The sequence below is a fragment of the Lipophrys pholis genome (genome assembly GCF_963383615.2).
Source record: "Lipophrys pholis genome assembly, chromosome: 21".
NCBI classification, from domain to species: domain Eukaryota; kingdom Metazoa; phylum Chordata; class Actinopteri; order Blenniiformes; family Blenniidae; genus Lipophrys; species Lipophrys pholis.
The window spans coordinates 11,629,348-11,652,250 of NC_137649.1; the positions used below are offsets into that span (position 1 = coordinate 11,629,348).

A 22,903-nucleotide genomic window follows, 5' to 3' on the forward strand; every position below is an offset into this window, starting at 1 on the left:
TTCAACGTTACCTTTGACAAAATAAACCTCTGAACTTCTCATCATAGAAATAAATTCAACCCCAAAAGGTTGTCAGGATGCCAAATACTCTTCACAATCCCCCGAGAACAACAATGGTAGGTGTCTTTTTATCCTCATGGGTCAAAAGTCAAAAAGGTTTACTTCAGTGCCTGCAGGGGACTTGAACTGGTCGGATGAGAGCACACAATCATCGGTGGTTGTGGCTGGTTGAGAAAACCCTTCCTAATAATAGAAGTTACCAACGTGTCCCTGGGCCAGGCATTTCAGATACCAACTCAACCCCTCACCCACATCCTACAGCTCCTTCCAAATAGGAAAGCTAGCCAAGTGCACTATCTGTAATCCCCTCCAGCAACCTCATTTTCCATCCACTGTGCCACTGTTCCACACCCTGCTGGCATTATTAACACATCAAATGTCAGTTCATGCTCCCGTACCTTTAGGCAAGGCTCTGAACTCCCCCTTCAGCAACTAACATCTCTAAACCATTAACCTGCTCTGCCATCCTCATTCCACCATCCTTCACAGGCGTTAATGCTATGCTAATTCCAGGCATTACCTCTGCACTCTAGGCCCAAGTGTTTGACCTCTTCAAACTGCTAGATCGGCCCCCTCTGCATAGTGACACCACTTGGTATTAATGACAGTAAATTCGAGACTTTGGCTGGGAACCACTGGGCGCCGCATGTCGGTGTTGCCACTTAAATAGATGCAGGGCCACAAGCAGCACAGGCCGAGTGTGTGTTTGAGTGAAAATTGTGACGAGCTGGTGTTAAACTGAACCTTTTTCTAAATGCCAGCCGGGCTGGGTTGTCATGATGATAAGCACGGTTGATAAATAACAGCATTACAATGTCATGGTAACAAAGTCATAATCCCCTGCAACAGGGGAGGAAAGAGAGGAAAGACAGGACGGGAGAGGAGACAAAGGAAAGAAAAGGGAAGGGAAGGGAACGGAAAGGAGACAGGGATGGGAAAAGAAAAGGAATAGACAGAAAATGCAAAGAAATGGGAAGCAAAGGAAATTAAAGGAAGATGTGAGGGGGACTAAAGGAAGTGGGATGGAAGGGAGATAATAGGAAAGGGGATAGGTAATATGTAAAGACAGCAAAAGATGGAGAAGGAAAGAAAAGCGAATTAGTGAGGATGGGAAAAGACGTGTAATGTAGGAGAGTAAAGAGAAAGAGCGCAAAGTAAAGAACACAAGAAAACTGTGAGAGGAACAGGAAGAAACGGTAGTGGATAGGAAAGGGAAGGAAAGAATGGAAAAAAGAAGAAGGGAAGAAAATCAAAAATATGCAAAACGAGAGACTGATATAAGAAGAGTGGAGATGGGATGGGAGGAGGAACGGAAAGGACAGCACAGAAGAGGAGAGGTGAGCGCAGGACTGAAGGGATGGAGAGGAAGTTAACGGAAACACACGTTTGTGGCTTGTATCAAGAGTTTCCTCACTTCACTTTATAGTTCATACGACTGGTGATCCTTCTTCCTCTGTGGTTCCAGTAGTATTTGAACAATGCATCGCTGCTTACTGTTAAAACATTTTGCTTTTAACATTGTAAAGTAGGCAACCTTCCCTGTTCACTGCTGTTGATTAATGACCTCATATTCTGTTAATTAGACCCTCAGGCCCGAGGCAGAAAGATTTAATTTCCCCTTCATCATCATCATGGAGAAAAAAAAACAACTGATTAAAGAGGAGAGGAGGGGGGGGGGTGTAGAGGCTCAGAAAGGTTCAAATTGGAGGCAATGATAGAGAGAGTGTGCTCACCTTGTGGCAGGTCTGGCGAGACATATGGCACTTCCTGGGTGTTTATGTGCGTCCAGTCGAAGTCGTCGTAAGGATCTTGTTGGTAGTCGCATTGAGAGAAGCCCTCATCAAATGTACAACTTCCTGCAACGTAAACAGACACAAAGGTGGAGTGAGTTGAGTTCATGCAGTAGAAAATTAAGCTTTATTGAAGTAACTGGATAATAAAGTTTGTTTCCAGTATGTTCCACAAACTCTGATTATTTCCTCTGAGCTGCTTTTCTTTGTGTGTGTGTGCGTGTGCGTGTGTGTGTGCGTGTGTCTCAGCTCATTAAAAAACCACCAGAAGCCTGAAATGCGACAGTCATCACTCAAAGCCAGTCAGGATCACCTCTGACTCAACCAGCAGAGCCTTCAGCTGATCATCTGAGCCCACTGCAACAGCCTCCAGGCCACCATGTGTGAGCTGGCCCCCTCTGGCTCCGCCCAACCAGGAAGTTATTCTAATACAGAGAGACGCCACTTGTCCCTGACAGCCAGCTGAGCCGATCATCTCGAAATGATATGTGGCTCATATCGGCTATATCGCTGATGGGAACAGCATGCTGGTACTACGAGCGATCTGATTCATTGACCTCGCAGTGATGTGGAGCTTGTGTTAATAAAACTGCTCAAAGAGATGTGGCCACAATAGCATCTGATTCAAGTCTCTTGCAGTTAATGGCCACAGACATGTGTCCTTTGTGTCCTTCTGCACATTTGCTCAACAAGGTGAGTTAGGGATGGTTCAGATCTGAAGACTTTAATTATAGCATTTATGATTAAAAATGTAAATCTTAACTATTTTCAGTCATAGAGAGGTGTGTCTATACGAACCAAGCCGACTAATCAAAATAGTTATTTTTTCCCTGTTGTGGTTTACTTTCATACCGAATATGTGTGTTGGAGAAGATTAAATTCAGTATTAAAAATCTTAATAAACTGCATTGCCACCGAATAAGGAAACGTCTTAAACAGCAATGTACTTAAGACAGAGAAAGTTCAATTTTGACTCATCCAATTTTCTTTGTAAAGCACTATAAAACACATAAAACTAGTGAATGATAACTCTGGAACTCGGCAGTTTCAAACTGTAAAAACTGAAAAACCCCAAACGTCTCTTTGTTTCCATTGCTCACCTCCATTGTCCTACATTCAAGACTTTCCTTTCTTGAATTATAGCTGCTGTTGAAACTTTAGGTGAAGTTTCACAATGCAAATAAAAATCAAAAATATAAACACTCTGGCCGATATGGTGGAATACACAGGTTGAACTGTTGGTGACTTAAAAAGAAAATACCAATGGCATGACCGTTTCCCAGTATAACGGACTCAGAGAGACGACTTTATCTAATGCAACAGGAAAAGCCTTCAAATTCCACTGAAGCGTTTTTCGTGAAAGTGCAAGTATTCCAAAAACATCAACATCCTAAACCAACTCAATCCCACACCACGATCAGACGCATACACACACAGTGAGAGAAACAGAAATGCAATATAAGAGAAACAGAATACAAGCCAAAGAATATCATTCCAGGCACAAATGTATGAAAATATCATCCAAGAGTTACAACACTGAACAGTGATCCAATACTTTGGAATACTACCACAGCAAAGTCAAATCCAGATGTTTCAAGAGAGGATCAGAAGATATTTCCCTTTTGTTTAGAAAATTTACGTGGGTAAACCACTTTTTTTTTTTCTCAATGGCAAAACATTTTTCCTCTATAATGACTCATTCCATCCGGTATGAATAAAGAAAAATCTGTGAGGTTGATGCTTTTATTTACCTTTCATCTGTTTCAGTGGTTGCTAAATATTCCTAATCTTGACAGAACCTACACAAACATGCCAAAAAAGAGCTAATTTTGGCTTTTGGTTTCATATCCTTTATGGGGATGTGCACAAACAGCCATTGGTTATAAAGAAACATGAACAACAAAGATCTGAGTGAGCAAGTCACCGCTAAGCTCTATCTGCAACCAGCACTGCCAGCGACATGAATCTCCTATCGTTCAGTTCGCAGTACAGCCTTGCTACCTGTGTCCTGGAGCAAGTGGTGGCGGCTGTGATGGAGAGCAGACCGACAGGCCCTCAGATACCCCACTGATCCGAGCTCCCACTACAGAGGCATACCAAGAGGTGACAGCCGCCGCCGGAGGAGAAACAAGTTAACATCAAACTAAGCGACTGTCTTCGGCTGCCGGCTGTATGGCTGCCTGTGACTCACAGCCTCAGAGAGGCACTGGATCACATTCCTCTCGGCATCTTTCTTCAAACCGGCCTCTCTTCATCCGATTCAGCTCACTTCTATTCAGTTCAATTAAGTCTTTGTCACAGCATGTCACCTGGAGTCAGAATGCAGAGAAAACGCGGTGCGATGCTGAAGGCGTCACGTACAGCACAACAATATGAATTTCACTCTATTATAACCTGAACGTATTCTCTTTAACCGAGTAACTCAAATCCCGCTGTTGAAGTGCTGCTTTGTGTTGTTGCTGTGTGTGTTTGTGTAAACCTCCACGACTTCCTGTCTCCCATGGTGTGCGTGTCAGTTTACATCTGGCTGTCAGGAAGCTTTCTCTGCATGGGTTAAAGGAACAGAGTGTACATGGCAGGTGTGTTTGCATCCATATGGATGTGGACTGTAGGATGACGCATCAATAGTCAAACCTGGCTTACCACCTCATGCATTTTTTCTTTTTTGTGCAAATTGTGAGTTTGTACTTGGATGAATGTGTGAACATGCATGTGGTTGGTGGTCGCTGTGCACAGGTGGACATGAGATTCGGTGGAGGTTACAGTGACTTGGGCTCCTGCTTCAATTAGGACTGGAGACCTCAGGTTTGCCTACATCCTCGGCAGGAGTGGGGGGGGGAAGAAAGTGATGAAAACAGAGTGAAAGAAGCCAGAGGGGCAGTAAATGCAGAGGTACCCGTGCAGGACTGAAAAGCTAAAGCTGGCCCTCACAGGCTGCACCGCCTCACTGCATCACCCATCCCACTGGCAGATGTGCATCCACTGGACAATAGAGTGGATTATTTAGGACTGAAGAAGACCGCTGAGCGTGTCATGAAGGACTGTTGTGTTTGAGTCTCTCCGCTTGACTTTACAGCAGCTTTATTCCTATCAGGACCACATACACATTAAGATACATGTGGACGGGCTGCACTTTTTGGGAGATTTTGGATGTGGGTTGTGGCAGCTCCTTTACTGAAAGTCGCTCGGGTGTTTTATGGTTTCCTGTTTTTCTTTATTAACTTTGATTCAATGTTCTTCGTTATTTCATGGACGTTGACTTGGGGAGTGTAATCTTGCTTCAATGGACACTGAATGAAGTCTCATCAGTGCAGCATATTTGAGTTCGTTTCACTATAGAATCTGTATGAAGACTTGAGTTCACTTTTCCCAGACAGCCTTGATTTATCTGTTGCAGCATTTGTTGGGTCTTCTTTGTTTTCACTGAAGCTACAGGGAACATATAGTCGCTTCATTCAGTTTTAAAGTTTTCTTCTGCTAAGTCTGGCCCTGAAACCTGTATACAGAATGAAGCAATATTGAATTTAAGCACAGTGCCCTAAATATGTGCTTTTATTATGCTCACAAACACACAGTTTCGCCCAGCTCTGATACAGTGTTTTGCTACAAAAAGAATGTTGCCCTGGCTGCAAGAGTGGAAAAACATGTCCTTGTTTCAAATTCTGCTTTGCAGCCTCCGTTTTTAAAAGAAAAGAAAATCCAATCGCGGAGAATTCCTCTCTTCTTGTTTGCACACCTCTGATAGATATTCACTTTCAGGTGCTCGCAAACGAACTCAAAAAGCTCCCTGTGCGTGTGCGTGCACTGAAAAGGGGGGGTCTGCGAGAAAAAGCCCCTCGCCCACAACCTCGGCGAACACTTCTCCCTTTCCGAAATGTCCTGCCAACTTCAGCCAGAACACACATCAACAGACACACACATCTGACAGCACATCCTCGTTGCCAATAATGAGATGAGCAGACCTTGAACTGCTGTTTTATCTCAGTCAGCAGAAAAAGAAAAAAAAAAGAAACGTTCCGACCCACTGACGAGCTATGTTTTGCTCGAATACTATACAAAGCTACACAAAAAAATGTTTGCTGACCTTCGAGCAACAAGTGGAATGTTAGAAATAACGGACTTCTTTTTGCATGTCAATGTAGCAAGGACTGACAATAAACATGCAATTATTGATTTGCGGGAAAAACCTTTTAACCTGTGTGCAAACTATTGTTTCCTTACTTGTCCGGCTGATGACGAACGCACACAAACGCTGATGTGGAGATGTGCCTCTGACCTCCTTCATGTAAATCTACTCTTCATTTTAGCAGAGTTTGGTAAAAAATAGTGCTCCTCGGCTGCTGAATGTTTCACCTTTGTTTACAACCTGGGAGCAGACTGCCTGTCTGCCATTTGTTGCTGAGCAGGTAGGATACGCTGGGTTTTTAAAGCTTTTTTCCACTGCAAACAGCTGCATCCTGTGGCTATGAACAAAGCCATGAGTTGGGTGAGAAGGTACCAAAATGAGCCAAAACGACACTGGACCAAAACAAAACATTACCCCCAAAAACACATTGAAACATTGATTTGAGGCGGGATCCCAGGAGTGACCTCTTGTGCAGTAAAGAATCAGTGCCAGACTAATTATAAAAAGGCATTTTTGCGCTAATATTACATTCTGCCTGTGTTAACTGTATAACTAATCTCTACAGCAGTTTTTCAAAGTACATGTATATGCATGAGTGTGTGTCCAGATGGGTCATTATTGCCACCCTCTCCTCCACTCACAAGGACACACACAGGGAGAGAGAGGGGAGCCGACTGCATGCTAATCACATTCTAATCAGCTTCTGTGATTGGCTGCCTCGCTAATGAAATAATGGAGACTCATTTGCATAATAAAATAATTAGAAGGACTTGATAAAGGCTCAAGGGCAGAGTGGAAACCGCACACACTGCCACTCACACATGCACAGTGTAACACAGTGCAGCCACAGTCTTTTCTAAAAGATTGTTGAATGGCATCAGACACAACATCTGCCGCCGTCACTCAGCATCATTTTGTGGTGATTTGCAGTGACCTCAACCTCCGTGAGGTGATTCCAACAAAATAGCCCGAGCCAAAACTGTTCAGAAACGTGAGTGCCTGTGGCCGCTAAGAAGGAGTTTGGGTCTGCAGCAAAGACGAGGGCCATCTTTTAATTAATGGCTGAGATCAAGATTATTAACGGGGAATGGCAAAAAATGTGTAACAATAGGTGGTTTGATTAGCTTCCACTCCCTCCAATGTGATCTACAATCTGCAGAATAGACACTATTAAATCAGATTTAACAGGGAAGCTTGCACAGATAAGAGCCCCGCGAACACCTCTAAAATCAAGGTCTGAATAGTTCTTTTCCCCTTGTGTCCTTGAGCAGAGTCGTACTTTGTTTTGTTTTTTTCAGATAGTACATTTCTCAAGAAGTTAAAATCAAACTTAAAAGTATTCCATGTTTCTTTTCTTTTTTTTTATACAAAGGAGTCAATAAAAATAAACAACTACACTCAGAAAATGTGGCAAATGAGGACATTAACTGTATATTAGAGCTTCGTGTCACCACTATGTCTTACAAGTTATCTTGGTTTGACTCACAGCTGGGAAACTGGTGGCCCATTGGTACTCATCTATTTTCTTTGTGGCCCATGAGACCCCCCCCCCCCAAAATTTGATGCTCATCAACAAATAATCTAACAATCAAGTGTAAGTATAGTGTAAACCTTAATCCAATTGACAGTAGAAATAATTACAAGCATCTTTTTGATTCGTTAGGATTAATTTAGATATTCAGTTTGCTCTCATTCAATCAGCACTTCCAAATCTCATATATATAGTCAGTTACAATTGGAACATCTAGTAGTGCGGATGACACTTTTGTGGATCCAACCATGATCAAAGTTACCCAACCCTGTGCCACTGCAATCATATACATCTTTGAATTTAATAAAATCCGCGCAGTCAGAGGATCAAACACTATATACGCCGGTTATCTTGAGCCTTCTGATTATGATACTCCTTAATATTAACATTTATAGTTCTTGCTTTGAAGTGACGGCAAAAAAGGGTTGATTTCCACTTGAACATAAATGACTGGCTGTTGCTCTAATAATAGATACAGAATCCAAAACTGCGACTTTGAAGAACCGAGGACAACCACAGCAAGCAGCAAATCAAAACTGCGGTCCCTTCAAATCCCACCGTCACAGAAAGATTCCGGTGTCGTCGATCCACAGACGCGGATGTTTAAGTGCTGTCACCTCATATATGGCCCATGTCGTGATATACTGCACAGGTTTGCGGAGCTGAGCGTACAAGTACAGAAACGATGAGCGAGTTCACTGACTCAACTTAATGGCGGCTTTACTTTTATGACTGAAAACGTTAACGGAAACTCTTCATCTGGCAGAGAACCTCAAAATGTGTCTGCAGGTTAGTTTGAGGACAACATCAGATTTGGGCTCAAATCGCAAGCTGAGGTTAAACTACATCTTGATATGAGGGACAAACAAACAACACACCTTCTTTTTTTTTATTTTTTTTTTATTCTAGCGTACAGTAAAACCCGTCCTTCCTACTCTTTTTTTTTTTTTTCCCCCTCTCTCTGGACTATGTCCGTCTAGTATTTATCAGCAGAGCTCTGTTTCAGTCGGCGAGCAGCGAGATGTTATCGCCAGAGAGCAGATAAGACGACGTGAGTGAAAGTGGGTGAAACAGGGAGGAGGGGCGCAGAAACGAGGGAGCAGAGGAGAGGAAAAGAGGAGGAAAATTAATTTTTGTGAAATCACATTAAGTCTGTTGATGAGCCGTATGATACAGTAGATGTTCATAGTGTTTTCGCTTTTGTTTCCGGTGCCTTTTGTCTTTCTCTGTTCCCGTTCGCGCTGTCATTTCCTGAATTAATAACGAGAAGAGAAGAGAAGAGAAGAGAAGAGAAGAGAAGAGAAGAGAAGAGAAGAGAAGAGAAGAGAAGAGAAGAGAAGAGAAGTAGGCGGTTCTTGCAAATGGAAATAATTGTCAAGGACAATAATTACATTTACATCATTAAAATCCAATTCAAACCACCAGCAATCCTGTTTTCCCTGCGAATAACAGCAATTTTTGCCAAGTCAAGTTAATAATTAGACGAGCTGACCTGGATTTAGATTCGAGTGTGGCTTAGCGGGACATTTTATACCATTGAATCACTACAATGTTATGGGCTTTTGGCTCAAATGCACTAAAAAGCTTAAAAGGGAGAAAAGAAGGGCGAGAATGAATTACAGCAAAAGCAGCTGCACACAATGATTGTTTAATTAACTATGTGCCGTTTTTCTGCAAAAAAATCTTTGCTAAAAGACTTTATACTATCCTTTATGTCCTCTTGTCTGCACTATACACACTCTGTACATAGCGTTTGTTGCTCCTAATCTGTGTACGTGCATCACTGAGGAGCCCTGATGCTGAGCGACTGCCTCAAGGACACTAATAAAGTTGTACCTTATCCATTACTTTCTCGGTGTCATCTCTACTTTTTGTTCTCTGCTTCTTGTTCTCCCTCTCTTTCCCTCACTGAGAATAGGTGAAATTAGCCTGAAATGATACAAGGTGACATCAGAGCGGCTGACACACACGCGTACACACAAACTCTCACTCGTCACGCTCCAGTGGCCCTTGCAGCGCAGCGCGACGCCATCAAAGCAGGGACCCATACACACACACACACACACACACACACACACACACACACACACACACACACACACACACACACCTCGCCTGTTAAACATACACAGCGGCGCGCGCAGTCACACACACGACTTCCACAGCAACACACAGACACGCACGCACTGTCTCACACACACAACACTGACACTCATGCATGCACACACTCAGAGCGGTAGTTTAATTGGAAGTGCTGAAGGCTGAAGAATTTCTCCTTCATCTCACAATGCTGTAATTGAATCTGAGACGTGTGTGTGTGTGTGTGTGTGTGTGTGTGTGTGTGTGTGTGTGTGTGTGTGTGTGTGTGTGTGTGTGTGTGTGTGGTGGCAGTGGGTGGTTGCCTGTGCGTGTTCAGCTGATTCAGGAGTTTCCATTGACAGTAACAGTAAAACAGAAATGTGTGTTTTTCCTTGTGTGAGGAGCCTTTCTGTCCTTCCATCCCTGACTATCTGCTCCCCCTCTCCCCGCTCCTCTCTTGGGGTTAATGCTGCTTTTCAATTCAAATTCAAACCCAAGCAGTTTTCCAGCGCCACTTTATTTCTCACAAACTGATGATTTTGGCCACGCAGGGTAAAAGGCAAACCATGACCTCCACTGCTGCACGTTGGCATTTCTATTGACCAACATGTCTGGACAAACGTATGTTTTTGATGATTTAAAAAAAAAAAAAAAAAGGAACTTTCTGAGCTAAATGCTAATTTAAGTGCTGATTGTTAAAGGCCCTTTAAATAAAGCCCACTTTTATGAGGTTTTTTCTTTTTGGCAGAAGTGTGATAACAGACTAGTGCTGGTGAATGAGGCTCTCATCACTGTTTTTGAGGTTCACTGTGTCACCTGGAAATCATTCTCTGCTTGGACACCTGCAGACAAAAAGCACCATCAGCACACGATGAGGCATGAATGACTTCTTAATGACCTCTGATCACTGTCACACATCACAATGTAAAGAGCAGTGAGAAACACGTGTTTAGATACTGTTACCCTTTAATGAGGAAGCGAATGGCTTTTAAGTGTCAACATTATCATTACAAAAATGGCAAAGAGCCTGTTTCACTCTGTGTTTTCCTGCAAAGATCTCTGGTTGCTGAGCTGAAATATCATGAAGCATCAATAGCGTGTTGGTTAGTTTGATGGTTGATGTCAAACTTATTGGTTTGGGAATCGATGTTCTTTTTGCTTGTAAAAATAATAATCTCAATATTTGAGGTGTGGACGGCAAAGTTGCGCATTTGCGAAAAACGATGATGAGCGAGTCACAGCAGCCCCTAAAGGCCTGGAATATGTACTACATTGTGTTCGGCCGTGTTCATAGTGTCGTGTGGACAAAATGTCTCTTTTTAAATGCTGGGGAGAAAAAAGATTGTTTTGGCTCGTGTGGACGGGGCCTCCGTCAAATAAGGGAAGAAGAAGGTCCAACAGACAGCGATGAGATTAAACTGGAGATGGCAGAGCTGAGGATGTTGAGGTTTTAACTGTGTGTGAGCAAGAATGAGTACATTGCAGAGACAGCTCAGGTTGAGGCAGTTGGTCATGTAAGTAAAAGGGATGATAGCTATGAAAATGATGCTGAGGATGGAGGTGCCAGACAAAGAGAGATGAGAAAGACCAGTGAGGAGGCCCTTGGAATTGCCTTACCACATCAACTGGAAAAGATTGAAACATTTCCTGTAGGAGATGCAAAGAAGGAAATTCTAAACTGAAAGTGTGCATACTAAATGTCTTCACAACCAGTGTCGCCAAACTGGTAGAAATCCCAACAGTCCAGGATTCAATCATTTCTATCTTATGATTTGATCAGAAGACTTTTTTAGTAACTTTACCAAAAAATCAGACCTGCTCCACCCATCTCCAGGCACTTCCGTGTGATAAAACACTGATTATCTTGTGTTTTGCACTGTTGGTTGGGACATTTTTCACTCTTTTGGACACTTTACAGACTTGATGATTAAGCGATTAATCAAGGAACCAATCGTTAGCTGCAGCCCTGCAGCATGCTCACATCTGGGAGGCTAGAACAAATGAATGGCTCCTTGATAACAGATTAGTCATGTAATTATTTCAGCAAGTAGGATTTGATTAGGGATGAAAAGGTTGCTCACTTTTCAATGAGCAGCATCATTATGATTTTTTTTTTTTTTTTTTAAGATGCCGTACGAGATGTGAAATACCTAGAGTGGCTTTAGTTTGTCTGAACAATTCCTCATGACGGTAAGATAATTAACCTGCCTGCACGACCTGTTGACAGTCAACATGACACCTAAACCCTAAATACATCACATCTCCGTGGGAATATCCCCTTTCCTCACGTCTTTCTTTACTTTCTCTTTGTCTGATCTGTGTGTGCGTGTATGCGTGTGTGTGCGTGTGCGTGTGCGTGTGCGTGTGTGTGTGTGTGTGTGTCTCAAGATAGATGTTAGCACAGTTAGCCGAGGTCGAAACCTCCCATAGACACTATCTTTATGACATTCACCTCTCTCCTGCACCTCCTCGCTCTCTCACTCTCCCGCTCCTGTGTCTATCTCTCCATCATTAATCTCTATTACTATTCAAATGCTGACATTTAAAGCAACTTCACATGCTGACTGACTGGCCCAGTGGCTGGCAGATAAGGAAGGAGATGAGAGGAGGGGGGATGAGGTGGGGGATGGTCGGGGGAACGGAGAAACTTGGGAAATCCTCCTCACCTTTCTTTTACCCCCTCCTCCGCCTTCACGCCTCCCCGTCTGTGAATGAGTTCACCCATAAGCCCCGAAGAGAGTCGTATTTCAGTCGCTCTCAGGAAAACTGAACCCTTCCCTCTTTTCTTTTTCTATTGTGTGTTTGTTCGCCCATTTACCTGTCCCCTACACCCTCTACTCTGTTTACCATTTCCCTGTCCACCCCTTTTCTTTTCTACTCTTTCTCAGTGGGATACAATAGCATTTGGGACTGGAGGTGCCCATTTAACAATTCCCTATAAAATATAGTTCTTCAGAACACTGACACGCTTCAGCTTTTTGTCAAACATGGCAGGTCAACTTGTCTTTCCTCTTCAACAGCAATAAAAAGTGAACCGTTACCGACAGGAAAGTTTTATGGTAGGCAATTAAGTGCTAAGATGACTCCAGACATTGGTATTGTATAACGTCACCCCAAGACTACCCCATAAAGCATCTTCACAATCAGATCTCACGTCAGTGACTGTCATCCTCAATGGGTCAAGAGGGAGTAGTTATTGAGCCTTTAGTCTACACGGAGCTGAGCTGAAACCTGAAAGCACAGCTGGTATTTTTCTTCTTCATCAAGTAACAACACCAAACAACAAGTCTCAACAGGCTTTTTTCCTCCACCCATCAAACGCACGCTTGACCTCAAATATGCTGACGGGCTGATTCACAACAGACGCTCAGCCTGCACAAACTTAAACCATATTATGATTCAAAGAGGAAAAAATTCAGGAAGCAATTAATATTTTATTACGGCTTCCTTTCCACAGCATCCAAACAACTTGTGAGTGATCTCCTTTATGTAAGATATAGGCACCATTACACAATACAGTTCAATGATGTTTCGCGGTGAGAACGAGATGAAATTGTCTTTTCCCATTGAGTTATACAAAAGGAGCCTGTCCTGAAAGAGGATCAATACTGGACAGAATGAGGTCAGGATGATTGCTGGCAGTCCGTGGTTGCATTTGGGTGGAGCGACTCTGCACCTGTATGTACCCAAATGCCACTGGAGCCAACGGATCCTCTTTACACTGTGGCTGAACCATTCATCAAGCTCCCTGATAGCTAACTGATAAATTACCAGGAGAGTACAATCAAATAATGCTTTATCCATAGGAGATGTTTTGAATGGGCCAATCACAGGGCAGGCAGGAGGCTGTGTGTTTCTGAGCCAATGAGGGCACAGCTGAGGTTTTGGACTGGGAAGCAGGTCTGGTGTGGACGAGATAAGAGCAGAACAAACACACATTAAACCCCCCCCCAACACACACACACACACACACACACACACACACACACACACACACACACACACACACACACACACACACACACACACACTCAAACAGACCCACAAGGTAAGTAAGGCCAGATGGAGAAGGAAAGAAGGAAATTTAGGAAAAACAAAAGCAAAGGAGGGAGGGGAAGACTGATGAGGGAGGGAAGAGGCAGAAAAGTGCCAAAGTAAGAGTAGGCGGAAACCCAACTGTGACTTCAGGGGGGGTGGAAATCCGACCCAAGAGCAGTAAGCAGGTTAAATCTGAAGCAGCTCGCTTAGCAAGTCAGCACAGAAGCTGGTGACACACTGAACTGCCTGGGTGACTTTTCCGATTGTCCAGAAAGCTGGTTCAAAGGCTGGCTGGCTGATTTACTAACTGACTGACTGGCAGGGCGGATTTACTCTATCCTGCGTTTGTGCAGGAGAAGCACTTCTCTTGTTCAGCCTGTCGGACAAAAGCAGTTCTCCCCACCGACACACAAAGAACAACCTGAAACAGCACTAATACAGGAGAGACTAACAGAGACGGAGAGACGGGGGAAAAAAAAGACAGATAAACAAATAAACACACAGCCTGTAAAACACTGAACTTCAAAGGAGAGAAAAGGCTCCTAAAATAACAATTGAAAAATGTTTCTGGGACTTCTGAAACCAATAAAAATCAAATATGAAAAAAAAAAAAACGTCAAAGAAGCTCTTTTATCTGTGGCTGTGACACAGTTCTGTCGAGCCACAAAAGATACCTAACGATAGCATTTATTTTCCTGGAGGAAATTTACTTTTCTTTTCCAGCACTGACAAAAAAAAAGAAAACACACACACACACACACACACACACACACACACACACACACACACACACATTATACAGTGGTGGAAACCATAGAGACCCAAACAAAGAGAAGAACAACATGCAAGTGGGAATAACATGCTTGCATGCCAGACAACTACCAAAGCATCAAGTCGTGAGACTGTCTGCAGAGCTAAACACACATTAGACATTTCTGCTGGCGTGTCAGAATGGCTGCGTCAAGGCTAAGAACCGGTACGCACAAGATGATGACAGGTATAAATAAAGACCACAGCTGTACGTCACCGCTGCCAAACCACATGTGTATACGTGAGTAACAACGTAAACCAATATTCACCATGATGTTAGCCCTGTGGTCAAGTCTGTTTACGTCCAAAGACAGGCGCATATTAAAGGGCACGCTGTTTGATACAACCGGGGGGTTGCTTCCCTCATTCTACTCAGCTGTACGATCAGCATAAACAACAATTCCATCAAACAAACGTGCCGAGTTGTTTGAGAAAAACAGGTTAGCAAAGAGGAGATGAACTTGTGCATTTTGAAAGCATGTAATGCCTTATTAAAGTAAACAGAATAATTCAACTTTACAATGACTCTGTATAGTAAAATCCTGGCTCAACTACTTTTACTTTGAAATAACGTAACATTTGGTGGATATACAGTTGAATTCAACCACACACTAACACATAGACTGCAGCACCTTCAGTACTGAACCTGTGGCTACACCAAGGTTTAAGGAATTATGATGACAGCAACGTGGTTTGGGGGCCTCGCATCCCCTTGCCACTAGAACACAAGAACATTCATCGTTTGAATGGCCCCTCTTGTTTTGGGTTAAAAACAAACTTCTTTTGTTCCGTCAGTTAACCACTACAATTTCGATTGTTACTCGTAGGGTAATGACTTTCTGGTCCTGGTATTCTGTCTGAGCTCCATCTAAACTTCACCTCAATGACTCGTTATGATCATTCAGGAAAAGGGAGACAAAAAACAAACAACATCATTCATCTAAAACTTAAATTTGTATCAAAATCAATAGTGACACAATGATTAGTTCAAGTCACACAAGTTAAAACTTGTCACAAAAAATCTTGTATGTTTTTTTTTATAAATATGGCTAAAGAACAATATTGTCTAATTAAATAACAATGCTCGTCATAACTATCAAAACAAGGCTCTACCTGTTATAAACTACCTTTTCCCCTCAATCAAACTTAATTAAAAAAGAGCATTTAGAGTGTTTATGAGAGGGAAATCTAACCAGAAACAACAGGACTGTGCAAACAGTTCTCCTCCCTCCTTTCCCTCCTTCACAAACACACAAACGGCCACATTGGCCTGGAGACATGCGGCCGCACTGACTGCAGAGTGTGCATGAATTTCAGTGTGTATGTTGTCACCTTCAGTTGTAAAGTGTGGTCAAACATCACTTACGGGCTGGGAAAGAGGAATTGCTGGGGACTGAGAGAGAGAGTCAGAGAGAAGGAGGGATTCAGTTAAGAAAAGAGATGGAGCGAGAGATTGAGAAAAGAAAAAGGTGAGAGAGAAAGAGAGGGGGGGGGAGGGAGAGAGAGAGAGAGAGCAGTCTTCCTGCAGGTTCACAGCATGTGTGTGCCTGTGTGTGTGGTAAATGAGTTTTGGGAGTTGTCGCCTCTTTACGATAGCTGTAACTGGCCCGAGGACAGCTGTTATTACACTTCACAACAGGGAAATACTCTGTGTGTGTGTGTGTGTGTGTGTGTGTGTGTGTGTGTGTGTGTGTGTGTGTGTGTGTGTGTGTGTGTGTGTGTGTGTGTGTGTGTGTGTGTGTGTGTGTGTGTGTGTGTGTGTGTGTGTGTGTGTGTGTGTGAAAAAAAGACATAAGGGGGCATAATGACCATGTACTTTGTCCTTGAGTAAGCGTAATGATGAAGAAAATTTTAGATGAGCCACATTTAGAAGCCATTTAGGCAAAACATATACATTCAATTATTCACCTGAGTGTAGTTACACAAACCTGTATTTCCTCTCATTGTGTGTGTGCGTGTGTGTGTGTGTGTGTGTGTGTGTGTGTGTGTGTGTGTGTGTGTGTGTGTGTGTGTGTGTGTGTGTGTGTGTGTGTGTGTGTGTGTGTGTGTGTGTGTGTGTGTGTGTGTGTGTGTGTGTGTGTGTGTTTGTCCTAGAGCTAAGAAGTGGCTTATGGGATGGATGAGCCATTTACCTTGATGGAAGTGGTCTGTGTGTGCGTGTCTGTGTGTGTGTGTGGGGGTGTGTGTGTGTGTCTCTGAGGAGGAAATGAGTCCAACCAGTTTGTGACTCACATTCAGGTTACGGAGCCCTGCCTCAGGGTTACTTACTTACACACACACACAGATACAGAGACACTATTAGACACCAGACACCACTGTTAAATATGTCCCTTCTCTCCTTTCTTTATTTCTGTCTGGATTTATTGAGGTCAATAGACAAGTGTATGCTGTGTGTGTGTGTGTGTCTGTGTGTCTGTGTGTGTGTGTCTGTGTGTGTCTGTGTGTGTGTGTGTGTGTGTGGGGGGGGGGGGGGGGGGGGGGGGGGGGGCAGCAACAGAGTTGGTTGCTTGAATTGTTGTATGCACACTCATAAAAGCAGCACCCATGACCTCGGTGTCACTGCAACCTGTCTTAAACTATCTCAATTTTTAGAGCCCTTTCTTTAACAAAGCACATTCCCATGCAACAGCCTCCTGTAAAGCTCAAACTGCAGTGCAAACCTGTCATCTCTAATCTTAAATCTTTCATGTTCAGTGATCAGATCTTCCACGTCAGCTATTACTAAATGAATCATAAACTAAATGAGAGCCAAACAATGAGCATGGTTTGGAGACAGCATCGTTTGATCAAACCTAAATTTCACGGTACCTTTTTATTGTTTTGTAATGCCAAAAATAAATCTGCGAAAAGTGATATTACAAGAAGAGATATTAAATTGCTAATTATTTTCATTTCTAATTAATTTGTGATCCAGCTTTGCTGTGAAGAGTGAATTCTGTCACATGTCTCACGTATTTAACAGCTTGAGCTGAAAAAAAACTATTTGTTTGAGGAATTATTAAATCTGTTATCCAGCTGCCAGGACCAGGTGTAAAAAAAACACGATGTGCCCACTGATGTTTTGAATTTTACTTTATCTAATAAGAACGTCCTTTGTCGTGTCATGTATGCTGCATGGGCAACAAAAGCCGTGCACGTTTGAGTGAAACTGACATGATTGAACTTCAGCAGAGTCATACTGTGAGAAAAAGGACAGTCTTGCACAGTTTGTAGAATAAACTTGAATGCTGTCAGAGTTGTACAGATATCACTGTCACTTTGACTCTAACTGACAGCAAACTCTGCCTCTTGTAAGCAGAAAAAAAAAATATATATAAAAATAAAAATCTTTCCTGACCTTGACAGAAATTCTGACCATTGATTTGGGGACAGCAAAACATGAGCGCTTCTCTGGCAGCTGTCTGGAAATGATTGTATGAAATATCAAATGATTTTTAAACTGTTGTGAAGGAACAAAAACTCGGAGATACCAAAGATTCTGCGTGACCTTGACGGCATTGAATTCAATGCAAAACCTTGACCGTTCCCAAACAGCACAGCCTCGCGCAAGAAGAAGAGAATCCTTGGTTGTCACCGATTAATGTGACGGTTTGTTTTTAATGAAGAAATTAAATTTAAATACTTCAAGAATGCCGGCTGACCTCAAAACGTCCAGTTAATAGTGAGTGTGTGTGTGTGTGTGTGTGTGTGTGTGTGTGTGTGTGTGTGTGTGTGTGTGTGTGTGTGTGTGTGTGTGTGTGTGTGTGTGTGTGTGTGTGTGTGTGTGTGTGTGTGTGTGTGTGTGTGTGTGTGTGTGTGTGTGTGTGTGTGTGTGTGCGTCTCATTTTGAGGGGATGTGCTCCATTGCTTCAGGGCATCACACCCGGTTTTATCAAGCATGGACTCATTCTTGGACGGACGTTCTAATGTCAGAGTCATGGGAGGAGGACATCAGTGAAGCATGTACACACCCATCCCATGACCTAAGACCTAGATACTAACACTGCACAGACTACTCTAAACAAGTACCGCCAGTCTGTGTCAATGAGCTCTGCAACGTAGTATTGATAACTTCCAATACATGTCAATTGTGCAGCATAGTAAGGAGGTGGCGTTCCAACTAAAGCGTTTATTTATGATCTCGAAGTTGTCTACATTCCCGTCCTGCTCTGTCTCGGCAGTAATGAAGAGAATTACATAAACTATGAGTGTTTTCCCATGTGAATGTGAGCGTTCACTGTCAAAATCTGGCAGGGAAGCCACAATCTAAAGTAATACTGTAATATTCTGCTGTCCCTTATGGGTATATTTATTCAAGCGCCTCTGGCAAGATCTGAGGGGCTGAGCTCGAGATCAAGTGCAGAACAAAAAGCCTGCAGCAAATAATAAATTGCTCTTTAGCTTTAAGACGTTTCAGCGGTCTTGCAGCTTAATGCATAGTTTGGAACATATCATAGGTCGGCATAGCTATCCATCCACACATTTCAACATAAATATCAAGCTTCCATATAACCTCCACTTTCGTTTTAAGACTTGATATACTATCTGAAACCAAAACTCTTTTTAATTTGAAACAACAAAGCAGTTTCGCTTATCTATCACTATTCAAATTGATCCTCAAATCATAAGACTATTCATCAAATCATCAACAGTGGCTACTCCGGCTTTTCTTGGAGATGAATTCTATTACTCTACAAATGTAACAATAAGCTGTGTTCAAATAAATGTCTGGTCATTTTAAAACTAAAGCTAATTCTCAGCAGAGAGAGAAAGAGAGAGAGAGAGAGAGAGAGAGAGAGAGAGAGAGAGAGAGAGAGGAGAGAGAGAGAGAGAGCAAAAGAGAGAGAGAGAGAGAGAGGGTAAAATGTTCTTGCATTGGTGCTGCTACACACATTTGTTCACTATGCAAGCTCAATTTTTCTGAGCAGAATGTAGGAAAATCTTTTGTCTAAGCTGACAAACTTAAGTGTTGTGATAAACCACATGACCAAGATATCCTCCTGCTCCTCTCTAACACCGGTGGTATGGTTCCCTGGTCCAAACCAAAGTGACAGAGAACGTTTGCCGTCCATTCTGGATTACTTTGCTCCTCTCTGGAAATTGACCAAGCCTTTCAAACAGGGTCCATACACTTTTTTTTTTTTTTGTGCAAGTCACAATATACATCATTCCCGCTTTTGTGAATGAGCTGCGCCAACACAACAAGAATCCCACAAGATCACATCCAGTCTGACACACCCACTCTATCCATGGCTCGGATTTCCAATGCAAACTAAAACCAAGCCTGCTCTTCAAGTTGTTCCTGTGCCCACATTTTTAAGACCAGAAATGAATCAGTCATGTGTGTGAGCAATAAAGTCTTGCATTACTCACAACACCAGTGGCAGAAGTTTGAAGTTGTTTTTTTTTTTTACAAGCAGGAGTTTAAGAGGCGTCCTGACTCAGTGCGCCTGGATGAACAGAAATAATCTTTATTGTTGCCAGTTACACATGCAGATAAGTGATGAATGTTTGGTTTATCGACACATTTTCTGCCCCCAGTTCCATTTACAAATGCTTGATTCAGTAAAAAGGTCAACCCATTATTTCGCTTCTACATTTTAGCAGAAAAAACAGCCAAAGCCTTTTTCCAAGGACTTATTTTTCATTAAATTATACTCTGTATCTACTCAATCTCCCAGCTCCCCTCTTCGGGAATTGACACAGCAGATCATTTGCCTCCAACAGTATTCAAATTGCCACCGGCACCTTGGTTTGCACCAAACCTGATCAACATGTTTGTTGAGCACAAGTGCCCTGCTGAAGCCATGCACCCAGACCATTTATCCAGACATTGGACTGATTCCAGAAGTACACAGAAAATGCCTGTGTACATACTTTGTGTCTTAGTACTGGCTTACCACCATGACATCTCAAAGCAGTCAATATAATTAGAGGACCACACATGGATGAAAAAGGTCTGATCCAAGATCTACTCCATAGATCTACTACAGCGCAGTTGCTTATGATCATCCATGTGCGAGTGCTGCCCTACATCTCCTGAACTTTCCCACAGTATCATCTCTTCTGCCCCCATCACCCATCCTTTCATTCAATGTACAAGCGCACACATTCACAGACTCTCGTTCCCATTGTGGCACGTACTCCACCATGTGTGCCAAGTAATCAACGCTGTTTGTGTTTGTTCTGTGAACAGTCTGGAACCTTGATAATGGAAAACAAGTGCAGACTCGCCATATTTTCATTTTTTACATCTAATCTATCTACGTCTTTGCATCCTTCCGCCCCGCCCCCCCCCCCCCCTTGGGATCACTCAACAACTCCATCATGACCCATTAAATGTACACAAGCACATGCACACTCCCATCACTTTCCCTCTCCTCCGTCTCTGTCAGTGTCGTCGTTCATGGCAGCCAGGCAGAAAATGCTGGTTCCTCTCTGGTTTGTCGCACAAGGAAACCATTGGTTGTTATCCAACGACCCAACAATCACCGCTCTGTTGACTTGTGTCTGAGCTGAACACACACACACACACACACACACACACACACACACACACACACACACCACACCACACACACACACACACACACACACACACACACGCACACACACACGCACACACACACATGGCCGGTCACTCTCTTTCGCCTCTGACGGGAAACACGCAGGCGAATCCAGAGCGCAGTCTTTTTCTTGCTCATGTTAATGTAAGTAATCAAAGTGGACACCAGGCTTTGTAATGCTGAGGGAGCAAAAGGGAGGCAGAGCCAGAGCGAGGGAGGGTGGGGGGGATGAGCGAGGGGTCATCTCCTTTAACTGTCCACTCCTCTCTGCCTCCTGTCCTGCAGGCGAGGTGGGGGGAGAGGGGGGGGGGGGGAGGGAGGGGGGAGTAGCAAGGAAGAGGAGATGGGGACACTGATTGTGACCCTGGCGGCACAGAAAAAAAAAAAGATATATAGTGATGAAAAGAAAGGATCCAACGAGCCTCCCACTTTTCCCACATTAACAGTCCACTCTGTCCTCAAACTGGGATTTTGCAATGACAACATTTTTGCTTCCTCTTAGAATAAACAAATTCTCTGGTGATGCACAATGTGGACCATTTACAGAACATTTGCACCATAAAATCCCTGAGATGGGCTGTAATTTTCTCAAATCACTGCAGGATATTACCACAAAAAGCATCAACTAGCCGAATGCTGTTGGCTCCATCCTTTGATTTACAGTGGCTCCACATCCATCAGCGAAACATACAGCTTTTGCTTTAAAAAGTTCTGTCCTGACGACAGCTGCAATTTCAGAAAACATACACACAAACACATATTTACTGAATAATTGGCCAGCGCAGTGGTTGTGCCAGGTGAGCTTGACAGATGTAAATGTTGGTTTCAGATAGCACCTCTTACAAAGGCTGCTGCCTCAGTAGGAAATACAGGCATGTATACGAGCATGTGTGTTTCTGTGTATTATTCCGTGCCCACAAGAGCAAACATCCATACAATCAGGCCATGTGTACTTTCACATGTCTCTGTGAATGCATGTGAGTGTGTGTGATGTTATGCCCAAGGGCGTTGTGTAAAATCCACTCAACACAACAACTTGAAGAGTAAAAACAGCTTCCTTGGACCGAATATGTAGCCATGGGCAAAGTGGGCGAGAGTGTGTGCGTGTGTGTGCGTGTCTTTGCCTGAGGCAGTGTGTGTGTGTGTGTGTGTGTGTGTGTGTGTGTGTGTGTGGTGTGTGTGTGTGTGTGTGTGTGTGTGTGTGTCTGTGTGTGTGTGTGGTGGTGGTGGTGGTGGAGGGTGGGGGGGGGGGGGGGGGTTGCTTCATGGGCTGGACGGACATGAAAGGTAGAAAGAGAGCAAGAGAGAGAGATAGAGAGAGAGAGTGACCACACACACCACGCACGCACGCACGCACGCACGCACCGCACCACGCACACGCACACGCACACGCACACGCACACGCACACACGCACACGCACCGCACCACACGCACACGCACACACACACACACACACACACAAACACAATCCTGAAGCAACTCTTCATATATCTTCCAAGCGAGAGGATTATTTCTGTTTTACCCCCCATTGGGTTTAGACTGCGGCTGTACAGGGGAAAACAAACAAACAAAAACACGTTCCTACTATATTTATCACCCAATCTTCAGAAATTATTTTTAGAAAAAAAAGAAAATGCTGCGAGACCTATTATTTTTTTTTAACACTGTTAAAATATGTTCTGACTTTAACCAGTTGCGATTTCATAAATTAAATAAATCAAACAGTATATCATGATTAATAACAAAATGGCAAATAGTCTTACAAGAGACACAGAAAGGAACAAAAGCTTTGCTTCTCCTGAATCATTATAAAATATACTAACATTTTGAGCAATACTACACTAAAGTTGTACATTTGGAAATCAAGAGATTTACAGTCATCTTAACTACAACCTCTTTGCAAAACATTTGATAATTAATAAA

General features: G+C 43.1%; 1 protein-coding gene across 2 annotated transcripts in view; it reads right to left on the minus strand.

Moving 5' to 3' along the window:
* The window catches only part of ptprk (protein tyrosine phosphatase receptor type K), a 114,831-nt gene that overhangs the window by 65,873 nt on the left and 26,055 nt on the right, over positions 1–22,903 (minus strand). For both annotated transcript variants that reach the window (XM_080490350.1, XM_080490351.1), the window contains exon 2: positions 1,794–1,916. In XM_080490350.1, the coding sequence (XP_080346476.1) occupies positions 1,794–1,916 (123 nt within the window). The remainder of the gene's footprint in view (positions 1–1,793; positions 1,917–22,903) is intronic.